The sequence below is a fragment of the Streptopelia decaocto genome (assembly GCF_964273445.1).
Source record: "Streptopelia decaocto genome assembly, chromosome: Z".
Classification (NCBI taxonomy): domain Eukaryota; kingdom Metazoa; phylum Chordata; class Aves; order Columbiformes; family Columbidae; genus Streptopelia; species Streptopelia decaocto.
The window spans coordinates 71669324-71682461 of NC_138657.1; the positions used below are offsets into that span (position 1 = coordinate 71669324).

The 13138-nt window shown below is 54.5% G+C and overlaps 1 protein-coding gene across 4 annotated transcripts in view; it reads right to left on the reverse strand.

The window, feature by feature from the left end:
- Window positions 1–45: 45 nt before the first annotated feature.
- Window positions 46–13138, reverse strand: part of LOC309450909 (receptor-type tyrosine-protein phosphatase T-like) — a 31253-nt gene continuing 18160 nt past the window's right edge. For 3 of the 4 annotated variants that reach the window (XM_082074119.1, XM_082074121.1, XM_082074118.1), the window contains 23 exons: window positions 12751–12848; window positions 12041–12233; window positions 11708–11819; window positions 11327–11570; window positions 11012–11051; window positions 10379–10484; window positions 10131–10198; window positions 9702–9844; window positions 9474–9561; window positions 8781–8851; window positions 8338–8374; window positions 7539–7636; window positions 7238–7354; window positions 5994–6151; window positions 5781–5916; window positions 4889–5038; window positions 4612–4711; window positions 4005–4084; window positions 3441–3575; window positions 2723–2848; window positions 1978–2135; window positions 1556–1691; window positions 46–944 (listed from right to left, as the gene is read on the reverse strand). In XM_082074119.1, coding sequence (XP_081930245.1) covers window positions 870–944; window positions 1556–1691; window positions 1978–2135; window positions 2723–2848; window positions 3441–3575; window positions 4005–4084; window positions 4612–4711; window positions 4889–5038; window positions 5781–5916; window positions 5994–6151; window positions 7238–7354; window positions 7539–7636; window positions 8338–8374; window positions 8781–8851; window positions 9474–9561; window positions 9702–9844; window positions 10131–10198; window positions 10379–10484; window positions 11012–11051; window positions 11327–11570; window positions 11708–11819; window positions 12041–12233; window positions 12751–12848 — 2669 coding nt within the window. In that variant the 3' untranslated portion in view covers window positions 46–869. The remainder of the gene's footprint in view (window positions 945–1555; window positions 1692–1977; window positions 2136–2722; window positions 2849–3440; window positions 3576–4004; window positions 4085–4611; window positions 4712–4888; window positions 5039–5780; window positions 5917–5993; window positions 6152–7237; window positions 7355–7538; window positions 7637–8337; window positions 8375–8780; window positions 8852–9473; window positions 9562–9701; window positions 9845–10130; window positions 10199–10378; window positions 10485–11011; window positions 11052–11326; window positions 11571–11707; window positions 11820–12040; window positions 12234–12750; window positions 12849–13138) is intronic. The other variant, XM_082074120.1, reaches the window with a different exon arrangement.

Genomic DNA, 13138 nt, shown 5'->3' on the forward strand with positions numbered 1-13138 from the left:
CAGGTCAAATCTGGAAGAAAAGTGAAAATCAGAGGTTACTACCACCATGGCCAGAAGAGAGCCTTTATTGGTGAGCCACAGAACAGTGCCATGGGATCAGTCCTGGCTGTGAAGCCATTTGCCCTTGAGCAGAAAAAGCAGAACCAGTATTCATGGTGCAGCAGCCCTTTTCTGGGAAGTAGCCTGCCAGAACAGCATGCAGAGTGCCTGAGTTGAGGTGCTACAACCAGGGATTGTCATGGTGGAGCCAGACAGGCTAGTGAGGGAGCCTCTCTGGACCTGGTAGGGCTGTAGCACCTGGATCAGCATCAGACAGATGAAAATCCAGGAAGGGATTGTGTGGGCTGGAAGAACCAGGCTAGTACTCCAGGGCTGTGGATTGTCCCTGCTTTGGCTCTTGTTGGCCTTGGGCTTCATGTTTCTCCCAAAGTAGGACAGATAGCCTGTACCTCTGAGATCCATGGATCTTACAGCCATTTGATGCTTCCCTGGCAAAACACAGTTTGAGTGTTGGTGGAGCTACCCCACTTTCCCTGGGACTGCTTGAAGCAACAAGGGAGCCTGGATAGGACAGGTCAAATGATCGTGCCTCTGCTCTGGTCTGTGTGCTTGGGCTGTGATTCCAGGTAAGTTCTTGTGCAAACTCTAGGAAAGGTTCATATCCCCACTTCAAAGTGTGATCACAATTTGGAGACATTCCAGCCTGTGCTCTCCAGCTGCAGAAGACCATTGGGATGGCTTTTTTTCAGGGGAGTAAAGCACCTTGGGGCTGCACACACCCCTCTCATTTCCTCTGGTTTCCACTGTTACTGATGGAGGGCTGTCAAGAGAGTCAAAGTCCTGGCTGGAGATGGGCTGTGGTCACACCTCTACTTGAAATTCCCATATGTTTCAAATGAATTCAAGTAACTGAGGGCGAGTTCGTAGCAGAACCCATACTGCTCCTGTGGACAGAAGGATGCGTGTGAGAACATGGTACACCAACACCTGCAGCAGAAGGCCAGCCTTGGCTGCCAACAGCTTCCTGAGCAAGCCAGGTGCAGGTACAGCCCACTCTTCTCCTCTCTTTTGGAGACCACCTTCCTCCACTGAGGAATCACAGGCATGTGCTCCAGTAGCTGGGAGCTGGGCCACCCCAATTCTGGAGCCAGCTGGTCTTGGGAGGAGAGCCAGCATCCATGACATGTAGCATCTGCTGCTCACTCCCATCCAGGGTGCTCATCCTATAATGGCCCGTAGCACCCAGACCAAGTGGTGAGGTGGATGCAGGACATGCACCTGAGCACCCATCAGTGCAGCCGTGAGCAGGCCAGGTGGACCAGAAAGGAGCAACTCAGCCCACAGAATGCTTTGGTGCCCATCCAGTTCTGCAGAACCTGCCCCTATGTCAGTGAGTTTGTCCCAGCAGCAGAAAGCAGGATTTTCAGAGTTCTAATCTGCTCCTGTTGCCAATAGGATGATCTGAGCTAGGTTCTCAGGCAGCTGCTGGGACAGTCCAGGCTATGGCTCTTGTTCTGCTATTGTCACCCTGGCTGCGTTTGAAGTCAGCACCTACCACATCTTTAACCAGCTGTCTCCGCTGCCTCTTCAGCATCCTCACAGCCTGGGATACATCCACCAGCCCCTCACTTTGGATCTGTTCACACAGGAAACCAGCAGCACAGAAGATTCCACTCCGGCTGGCACCGTCCCTGCAGAGGAGAGCAAGGTGAGAGTCACTTGCCCTGGGGTCACCTGGCAGTGCTGAGCCTCACAGATGTCCCAATAGCCATACGGACTCTCAGGACGGTCATGTCCTCAGATCCTGCACACAGCCAGCCTCCACAGGAAGTCTTTCTCCCTCAACACAGCTGATTTCATGTCCATATGTCCACCCTTCACCTGGGCTGAGGATGTTGCTGTGACCCAAGTTCACTGGTGCAATTTGCGCTGACCCAGCTCTGTGCCAAGGCTGCTCCTCTGAGAGACATGACTCACCAGCAGGTGACCAGGATATGTCCATCTTGTCTCTGCCGATGGTGTGTCTCCACCTTCCCTAGCAGGCTGATGATGGTGGCAGGGTGTGGGGGAAGATGCTGCTGCATGGGCCAGTCCTTCAGTTGCCAGAACTGGACTTCTAGTGCAGACTTCTTGGGCTAGTGGGGAAGAAAGATAGTAGGCTGGGCAGAGAAGACGCCCCTTGGATTCATGGAGGCAAGAGAGGGACAGCGTGTGTCAGTCCTGGCTCAGCCATGCACACTGGATCAAGGCAGCAGCTCCACAGTGGAATGGCCCAATCCCAGCCTCTGACCTCCATTGAGAAGGCAGACATAGCACAAGGTAAGGGCTGCCCACCAGATGCAGCTCAGACTGATGCTGGTCCGGTGTCCAGCTACCTGTGACAGCTCTCTCCAACCACAGACCACCACCAAGATGCACAGACTCTATCAGCAGCTGTAGTCCTCCAAGTTAGGAAGTTACAGAAATGTGCCTCTGCCTTGTACATTTGCCTGTAGCCTCATCCTCCTGGGACTGACCTCTCTCCCAAGGTAAAAGACCCTGCTCTGGCCAGTGCCCTTCCAGGACCTCATCAGATCCCTCTGACTGTTGTGGCTTCTGCCACCCCTATCTTTAATTTTGACCCCAAATCAAAGCCTGCTGACTCTGGAGCCCAACTGGTTCTCCCAGGTCTTGCAAAGGCTGTTCTCGAAGGACTTCTGCCATCTCTGTGCAAAAAGCCTACCTGCTGCTTGTTGGTGAGGGCAAGTGTCCAGTTTGTGAATCCATCTCCAGGCTCCTCTGAAATGACGTGGACATGGAAACGGCCATAGGCAGCTTCACCCTGGGTGGGCCAGAACTCCACGTATGTCTGCGGGGGGAAGATACGTGTGCTGTCACACACAGCCCTGACTTGCAAGCATGGCAGAGCTCAGCACCTCATGTGGGTGTGCTCACACCAGCCCCTCATCCATAAGCTATGGTGTGCATGGGATTGCTCTGCCTGCCATTTGCTAGGGACCAACCCACAGTGCTGCAGTCAGAAGAATTACACTCCTGTAGAGAAGACACCTGGGCAGGGGTAACCAAAACCCGAGGGGTGCTCCCTTGCTGTGAGACTGGTGACAACACTTTTCTGTAGTGCCATAGAATCTTAGAATAGTTTGGGTTAGAAGGGTCTCTTAAATGTCATCTAGTCTGACACCACTGCCATGAGCAGAGACATCTTCACCCAGATCAGGTTGCTCAGAGCCCCGTCCAGCCTGGCCTGTGATGTATTCAGGGACAGGGCACCGTGCAGGCACTGCTTTCATGGATCTCCCAGGGGGACCCCAGAAGCTTGCAGTGGGCTCCTGCGGTGAGCAAGCTCTTGTGAGAAGAGCTGCATAGGGGCAAAGGCAGAAAGTACACTGCCCAGGCTCACGGGGAGACGGGGAGGGCAGGGCTGTGCATGGGCTCCTGACCTGGTCCAGCTCCTGGAGCTGGTTCAGCACAACCACCGACGTGCAGGTGTAATCCCAGACCAGAGCCCAAAAATCCACCAGCGTGGTGGGGAAAGGCAGCTGGGTGATGATGAGTCTGTCCTCTTTGGTGTAGGTCTGCAAAACATGTTGGGGGTGTTGGGGGAAGAAATCACACAATCCACCCCCTGACAGCCCTCTAACAGCAGGAGCAGGTGTCTGCCTCCCTCGAGTCAGGGCTCTTCTGGTCCAGCAGTAGAGCAAAGCCCAAGGAGACTTAGGGCACCCCAGCCCTGCTCAGAGCAGGCTTGCACCCCGCTGGCCCCTCAGCTCATCACGGCCGGCCCGAGCTGCTTGTGCAGACAGGGCTTAGGCTGATCACGGGGGCCATCTCCTGGCAGCAGGGCCACAGCCACTGGGAAATAATCACTGTGAAGAAATCCCAGGGCTGGGGCACTTCAGACCAGGGCGGCATGGTCTACCCTGGCCTCGAGCAGTGAGGCTGGGGAGCGGGGGTGGTTTGCTGCTCTCGGCAGCTCCCACCCCCTTATGGGGCTGGAGCCTTACGCTGGCAAACACGGCGTTGATGTAACCTGGTGAACCATCTGCATTCAGCGAGGACATGAGGATGGGCCGGCAGGAATCCGCTGCGGAGGCAAGGAGCGGAAGGAGAAATGAAACCGTTGTCTCCCTGCACAGAGGCAAGGGGTTTGCCCTGCAAGCAGTGGGGTCAGCGTGGCTCCCTGCGACATGGGCTGGAGAAGCTTGGATTAACAGGCACTACCAGCCCCATGGCTATGAAAGCTCAGGGTTGCCTGACATGGCATGTCCAAAACCCCATGTACAGACACACAGAGGCACAGCAGGTCCACCATCCTCATTGATCCTTAATGCCTCATCAGGGCTCCTCCACTGGGAAAGATTAGACCCAGGGACATGTTTATCCCAGGAGTATCTGCAAGCGCAGAAGGAAGCAGGGATGGGGTCTTGCTCCTGTGGAGGGACCAGACTAATTCACATGTATTACCAACCAGAAAATTAAAATTGGCTCTTGGATATAACATGCCAGTGTCATGGTGTGGGAGGGGGAAGCAGCAGGGCATCATCAACCCCCCACTCTGCTCCCAGGCACTGGGTCGCAGAACAAGGGCCTGCCCAGCCCTGCCAGCAGTACCTGGCAGGATCCCCGGCTTGCGGTTCTTGGGCTGGTTGCTGGGTTTCTCTGCTTCTCTGCATGGCAGGAGCTCGAACAACTCAGAAAACTTCTGCAGGGCCTGTAGGGATGATTCAGCCAAGCAAGACGTGCCTGTCAGCTCCTCTCCTTCTTCAGCCACCCCAGAGAAATGCTCCCCCATCTCCATCCCACAGCTGGGGAGGGGAGCAGTAGCAGGGAGGCCTCACAGATCAGTCACCCACAGCACCAGACTCAGTTCACCAGATCCTGGTGGTACCTTGAACTCCTTCTCAAGGACATTGTTGTGCCTTGAGGTCTCAGCTTCTCGAAGGCAGTGAACATGGCTGGTGATGCTCTCCACTGGGACCCCGGTGTTGCCACAGAGCAAGCCTTCAAGCAGCACCTCGTACAGGAAGGTGTACTGCTCCTGCATGAGGACATGGGTCAGCTGCATAGTTTGGAGCAGCACCGTGAGGAGCCCTGGGACTTCAGACCACCAGCTCACTGGTATTGAACCATGCCAGGAATGAGCCAGGTCCATCCTTCAGCATCCTGCTGTAGGGTCCCGAGGCCAGACACTTCTCAGTGCAGGCAGCCCTGCTCTGAGAAGCAGCCGGCAACTGCAACAACCCAGACAAGACCATCTTCCTGTGGTTTAATGCCCCCTCTTAGACCAGGTCCCTGCTCTGGGGAAGGAAACCCAGAAAACCAGTGAACTATTTAGTCCTCCTACAAGCAGCTGGATGATCCCACCCAACTTAGTTTCTTGCATAGTGTCCCAGCACTGAGCAGATCATGGGGACATAGTCCCTAGGCCAGCACACTGCTGCACAGAAGATGCCATGAGGGCAGGCATCCCGAAAACCTGAATGACACGTGGACTCTTGTTTATGCTTCTTGCCTACAAGACAGCCTTTCTGTACCAGGATGACTGGTACATTTGAATGCCTCTGACACCTCAGAGCGTCTCAGCGGAACAGGGATCATGACTGGGTTTGGACACAACAATGAAAATGAGATCCTGCAGTCTCCATCACCTGGCAGCTCCAGTCCCTGTGGCTAGACCACGTACAGCATGGCCAGCGTGGCTTTGCACACCACATCCCTGGGAAGGGTGGGAAGCAGATCTGCAGCCTGCCCGTGTGCAGGGAACAGGTAACTCTCCTCACCTTGGTCTGCACCATGCTGACCCGCTGTTCTCTCAGCTTCTGTACGCAGTGAAACACATTCACCTTCCTCTCAGCTTTCCCCATCTTCAGGAGGAAGTCCAGGGCGATGAAGGTACCTGTGCGCCCAATCCCTGCGCTGATGATGCAGAAAATTGGGGTCAGTGCTGCCACGGCCAGCCTTGCCCCAGCACCCAAGTGCTCTCAGCCCTGTACCTGCAGTGCACCAGCACAGGTCCAGCAGGAGCTTCCAAAGCCCTCTTGTTCACCACCTCCACTAAGCACAGGAGCTGGGCAGGGTTTCTGGGCACCCCGTGGTCTGGCCACAGCACGTAGTGAAACTGCTCCACCACTCTTGGGATAGCACAGCCCACCTGCAAAGAGGGAGACACGTCTGGGAGCAGGGAGCAGCAGCTAGCTTGGAAACGTGTGTGAAGTAATTGCATGCCAGCAAGTAGAGAGCAGTGGAGAAAATCACTTAGTGGGGGAACCAGCACACATTGTTCTCCCTAGAGCCCCTATGACAATGACTGCTTCAGTATGGCTCGTCAGACAGCAAAGGCCAAATTCACCCAGTGCACAGCCACACGATTCACTTTGTTCTCTGCTTCCCCATGCTGTGTACAGTGAATTCAGAGCAGTAAATGCAGCTTGTGCCCCAGAGGAAGCAAAAAAATAAAAATCACAGAGTAGAGTTTTTCCATAGTCACTGAAAAGCCCTGGCTTGCCCAGTTAAGGCATTTCCTAAGGCTGGTTCTGCACTGATGTGAATGTAGTGATGTTTGTTATCAGCCCATCATGTATTTTTCCCTATATATCACATTCACTTGACCTGAACTAATGAACTTTGTCCCACCATCAGGTGCTCTTGGAACTTTACCTTTTAGCTAGACGAGGGCGAGACAAGAAGAGAATATGCACAACTGCAGTTTCTTTATATGATACCTGTTTTCCCCTCCTTGCATCTCCTTCCATTTCTGCTTATTATCTGAGTTACAACTTCAGCAGAAGTACCCATCTTGAGAATTGTAATTAAGCTATATTAAACTATAAAGTATCTCTTCAGCTTTAGGAGCTGTGTGACCACAGAGCTTCAATGTGGACCTTCCGCAGATTAATTCAGGACAAGCAGGCACCTCTCCCATCATCCTGGATGCACTTCTTTAACTGTATTTATAAGCTTTGTGGTCGCCTCATCCAAGCCCTTAAAGATGCATGAACTGCCCATGTGCATCATCAGTCCAGACTCAGCTGAGGTGACCACTGGAGCTTTTTGCCTTTGCCTAGCACAGAAACCTGAGGCCGATGCCCTGCCATGGCATCCAGTGATAGCAACACTGACCTGATGGTGCTGGAGACCAGGCACGGCTTCCTGCATCATCTCTTGGCCAACAGCTCCCACCAGCTGCTGAAACCCAAAAGCATCTCACATCCGCATCTCAGCTACATGCCAGACTTACCTTCTGCAGGCAGAAGATGCGTGTGACAAGGCCCGTGGTGGTCCTGGTGTTGTTGAGTGTCACAGTGAAGTCCCCGTAGACGTGCTCCTGCTCTGACCAGTACTGCTCACACTTGGTCTGTCAACAGCAGCGAGACTGTTAAGCACTAGCAAACTGATGAGAGGAGCGTTGCAAGCCAGCAGTGGTGCGGAGCTGCTCTCTGCCCTCATTGCTAGCTGCACCAGGAACAAAGCAAAGCAGGCAAGGAAGGCTGGGCTCTGGGAAGGCACAAGCTGAGCACAGGCTGAGATGCTTTCTCTACCTTGTTCTGCTCCACTAAGCTCGTCAGCATCACAATGACTGAGGTCTTCTCCTGCCAGACCATCTGCCAGAAATCCACCACTGTGCCAGGCAAGGGGCCTTGGGGAAGAAGAGGAGAGCTCTGTCTCAGTGTCCAAGCCACAGACATGCTCCCAGGCACAACTCAGATGTTCCCAGGCTGTGAGAAGCCCCAGGTTCCCCCTGCCTGGGCACAGCAAAACCTGACCAGTGGTGATGGGCACCTTGGCTTCATCACCAATGTTAGAAATAGGGACAAGGAAGAGGGAGGGCAGTTGAGCCCAGGGTACATGAGGGATTCACTGCTGTTTCAGGGGCTTTCCCATCCAGACCCTCAAGACAACCATGAGCTGCTCCCACATTTAGGGTTCTATTTCCTGAAGAGCATTTCTGCAGGTTTGTAAGGAGCAGAAGACATCACCACATGCTGTGCAGAGCAGACTAACCCATCCTGGCTTCACACCATTGGAAGGATCCTGTCTTCGAGTGCACTGAGTGCAGACGTGTGAGGCATTTGCAGGTCTGTCCCTGTCACACCAGCCACCAAAAGGAACAAACCAGGCTTGTGTGTGGAAGGAACATGTCCTCAGCCAGGGACTAGCTCCAGCTAGTCACTGCCAAACTTCCACTAAGGCCTTCCATACTCTGCAGCAGCCATAACCACCATCTAAGACAGAGGCCCAGGAGACACAGGACCTTGGACCAAGCTACTAGCTCCCACTCTCCAAAGTGCTCACAACAGCGACAAGCGTGTCCTGAGCATGAGGGCTGGAAGCACCCACCTTGAGCTGCGATGAAGAAGCGTGGACTCCGGTAGCTCTGTGGGAAGAAGTTCAAACATCTCCAATCACATGGGTTAAATGTTTAACAGGGAACGAAATAAAGGACCCATCACTACAGGCACCAGAGCCCTCGTGTCCCACAGCACCACACCTGGCCAGCACAGAGTGGGTACCCAGGGACTGTATTTTGGCTTCTGTCCCTCATGCAGGTCCCTTATTGTTAGAGACGAGAACTGCACAGAAACTCAGAGTACTCCAGGTAGCTCAGAGAGGACACAAGGAAAGCGACACACCCTGATCTGGCAGGACTCGAGGGCAGCAAGTGCCAGACCTTGGGGCTGCCCATGTCAACAGGACTGTCCCCACCCAGAGCAGACAGACACCCCTCCTACCCTGACCAGGCACCTCCACCCTGCCCAGGGCAGCAATTCCTCACTACCTACATCCACGTAGCTCGCATTGATGTAGCCACTCTCCGTGTCAGAGTGTTGCAGCACCACGCGGCAGTGATCATCTGAAAGAGAAGGGAGGTGGGAGTTAGTGGACTGTCTCCTTAGGGCACCAACTTAAGTGTCTGTTTAAGGAGGAAGATGTAATTTAGGAAAGTCTGGGACTGTCTTCTCCCTCCTCAGCAGTACTTCAGGCCTCAGGACATGTTCAGAGGTAGAGAGCAGCTAAGGAGATGGAAGGTGACATGGCAGAGCAGTAAAATACAACATGTTTTGGGGGAAGACTGTTAATGCAGTGGCCAAATGTCCACACTATGTGGGCCCCAGAAGAGCTTTAAGTTTTGATAGAAATTGGGTCACTCCCTCCACTCTTGCACAAGCATCCACCTCTGGACGGGGCACGGCAGTGTTCAGCAATGACTAACAGCAGGAACAGGAATACAATGATGAATGATTAAGCTTGCAAGGAGACTTGAGAGACAGAACAAGGATTCTCCAACCGGATATAGAATAGTGGGTCCAACGCGACAATTTTGTTAAATTCCTCTGGGTTTTGGTGGCCACAGATGATGTGAGAAGGAGCTCAGCTCTGCTGATGAGCTGGAGTGGCACCTACACCAGACCAGAACCCTGTACTGCCCAACCACCTCCAAGTGCCTGTGCCAACCCCTGGAGAGCTCTGCTTACACGGGATGATGCTCTTGTAGCGGTTCTTGTTCTGATTACACAGCTCCTTCCCAGCATCGCAGGGGTGCAACAAAGTGGAGGACAGTTGCTGCAGAAGAAGAAGACAAGTCCACTCTGCACTGGCATGTGTTCTGGGGCTGGCCAAGGCCAACTGCATCACACACCCAAGGAAGGGGTGAGGGCTGAGTGGACAGTGCAGCCAGGTGGAAAAGCAATGCTAAACCAGACCTGATACTCTCTCAGACGCCCAGCGCCATGCCTGTCAACTGATTCATCCTCTGTCTGCTCTGCTTCTATTTCTGCCCTTTTGAACCTCTTCAGAGCCTCCAGCAGTTCCTCCACTGGGATCTGTGTGTTCAGCTTGCCCACACCTATGGAGACCATGAAGCCAGGAGTTTAGCATGTGCCTGATGGCTGATCCTACAGCTCTGCAGCTGTGACTGAGCTGGCATTGCAGTGGTCAGAACTCCAGTAAAACCTAGATTGTCCTTCCCCATATAGGTCTCTTTCTCCTGGGAGGTGTCACTTTCCCCATGCCAGCCAGCTCTGGTCCCCTTGTTCCTGTAAGGACCTTACAGAGCCTGTAAGCACCCTGCCTGTGCTTTTAACAGACAGTATGTCCAGACAAGACATGCAGGGCCTCTGCTCATACTTCACCTCCTTGATGTTTTCGCAGGGGGATAACACTGTTGTTCTCTGAGGTTTTTGAACTGTTGTACTTTCTCCTGCAAAACAGCAAGTCAGGCCCATAGACCAACAGCAGAGAGAGACAGGGGAGAGGTTGTTGCCCATATAATGCCCTGGCCTCCCACCTTGCTTTATCTCAGGGTCCGCTTACACACTTCCAGGCAGTGCAAGGTGCTGGATGCCTTGCAGAGAGCAGGAGAGGTGAGGCACATACTGACCTGAAAAGCACGAAGAGCAGCAAAATCCCCAGTGCCAGGAGTGCAGCCACCAGCAAGACTGCCAGAAGCACAGACATTCTGCCCAGCCGAGGCACCGGTTCCTGCCCTGCAACCAGCACAGCCCAGTCTCAGACTCCTGCAGAGCCCAAACTGGACATTGGGAGATCACAGAGGGGCAAGGGGTGAAAAGTAGCTTCCCTCATCTCCCGCCACAGGCCGTGCATTGGAGAATAGCTAAGCTGCTGAAGAAAGGGTAGGTACTTGCTTAATGTGATACTCTCTGGTGTGAGCCCTGTCTCTCTGACTGCTCCAGCCATAGCCCACAGTCGAGTGAGGTTTGCACTTACGGGGTTACACATGCACCAGGGGAGCACTAGGACTAAGATGCAGGAATAATGCACAGTGTCCAACTGACATTCATGCCACACCTGCTCAAGTGGCCCAAGGATGCCCAAAGCCCATCTACCATAGGTAGCCTCAAGATTCAGAGAAGCTGCATGAAGATGGAATTAGAAAAACAAGACTCCACAGCTCCTGCTCTCAGCCAGCTGCTCTCCATGGGAAGCAGCCAGGCTGGGAAAAGGGAGCATGCAGGAGAGACCCTCAGGCACAGGGAGCTAGGAGCTCACTTACCAACAGAGAAGCTGTAGCAGATGCAGGAGAACTTCTCTGCCTGTTGGAGGAGAGGGAGGGAGAGCTCAGGCCACTCCTGCCCCACAGTCTGCCCTGGGGGCAAGGGCCTCCCACCCATGGCCACCAAATGCCTCAGCCGTGGCCGAGGACCCTGGGGACACTGTTCTGCCAAGGTGCCTGGGCTCTCAGCACAGGTACCCAGAGCAGAGCCTCTGCAGTACTGCCGCTTGCCATCATCAGACAGCCCAGACCCTGCTAAGGGGCCTGGCCCGAGCTGGCAGCATCCTCAGAGCCCCTGGGATGGGTAGATGGTACCTGTTGTGAGCGGCGGACGAGACGGAGAAGGACCATGTAGTCCCAACCCGGGTGAAGGGCAGCGTTGTGGTAACCCTGCCCGTGGGTCCCATTGCCCAACACAAATTCTGTGGGGGCCGTGAGGTTGAGCACAGCAGCCACGTAGGCACCAGGATGGCTGGCATTGAAGGGCTGTGGCTCCCCTGAACAGGCATCTTCCACTGACGTGACATTGTCCATCACAGCCACGATGAGCTGGTGCTCCCTGCAAGGCAGCATGGTGAGAGGGCTGGGAGAGACAGGGATGGGGAGACAGGGATGGGGTGGCTGTGGGCAAGTGCTGCCGGTGAGGAAACCCATGTTGGGGTTGCGAAGAGCAGAGCTGCTGGGGGCTGCACTCACCTCACTGCTTCGGAGGGACGGGCGATGGGGTGGAGAGGAAGCACTGCCGTCCCTTGGGATGGGGAGATGTCACGGATGCTGTGGCAGCTGATGTCGAGAGGGTGTGGGGTGTCTGGAGGGAAAGACCTGGGGATTGAGCATCAGCAAGCAGCACAGCAGGGGCCATGCAGGGAACAGGGAAACCCTGGGTGGTGTGGGCTGCGGAGCTCAGCTCCTTGGTGCCCAGGCTCCTTCAGGCCACCCAGGAGGCCACAGGGCTGGGGACACAGAGCTGACTCAGCCAGGACACCGGGCATAGCCACACTGCACAGACCAGGACACAGCAAGGCTTACCCGAGCTGTTGGTCTGAAGCTCCCACAGTGACGCAGCCCCGGCTCCAGCAGCCGTGAGTCCCTGTATCATCACCACATATCTGCTGCCAGGGCTGTGCTCAGGTAGGCGGTACTCAGTGACAGGGCTGTTCAGCCACAGCCGCTCCATCTCCAGGAGGCTGCCATCCTGCGTGCTCCTTGTTGTGATGTTCAGCTGGGAACAGGAGACAGAGCTGGAGGGCAGCAGCTCCCACCTGGCCTCTGGGAACCTGCCCACAGCACACCCAGAGAGAGCAAAGCACCCCTGCAAGCCTCCCCTTCTCTGCACCTGCCCCAGCTGTGGAAGGCTCCCAGAGAGGAACCAGCAGGAGCCTTGACCCCATGCAGACAACAGGAGGAATTTGAAGCCAACACTCAAGACATTAGAGTGACTGCCTCTGTAAGCAAAGGACAAAGCCTCTGTGAAGAGCTGAGGGCAAGGGGGATGCCGTCCCTTTGGATAGCTGTATATATTTCTAACGAGCCTGATGCCAGGTGACTGGTATGATATTGCCGCACTGCAGGTGCTGTGGTGACAGCCCCCACGAGAGGATCCCTGAAGTTCTCTTTCAACCCACAGTTCATCATGACTTTCCTTTCCCCACTCTCTCCAGGCTGCCTGCACAGAGCTCCAGGCAGGGCGGTGCCTGGCAAGGTAGGGGGACCACGGGGGCTCTTTGTTCCCCTGGTACCTGGTATCCGATGATCTCCCCTTTGCAGGAGGGCAGCGGCTTCCACATGAGGGAGCCATTGCTGGGTTCCAACCACAGCTTCTCCAGTTTGTCTGGCACTGGAAGCACAGAAGGACAGGGTCACAGGTGGTGTGGGCAAGGGGAAGCTGAGCCCAGAGCAGTGTGCAGGCAGCTCCTGGTGTTGTCGTTAGCACTTAAAAGAATGAATCCTGTCTGCAATTACTAACCTAAAGATATGTAAATCCTTTCAGTTTTAGGTCAGTCTGACAAAGATACAAGTGACTTGCAAAACACCCAGTCAGAGAGACTGACTTGCAGCTTCAGACATTTTGAAGCCGGCATAATTAGTTGAATCTCACTTTAACGCGTATCTTGAAACTCTTGGATA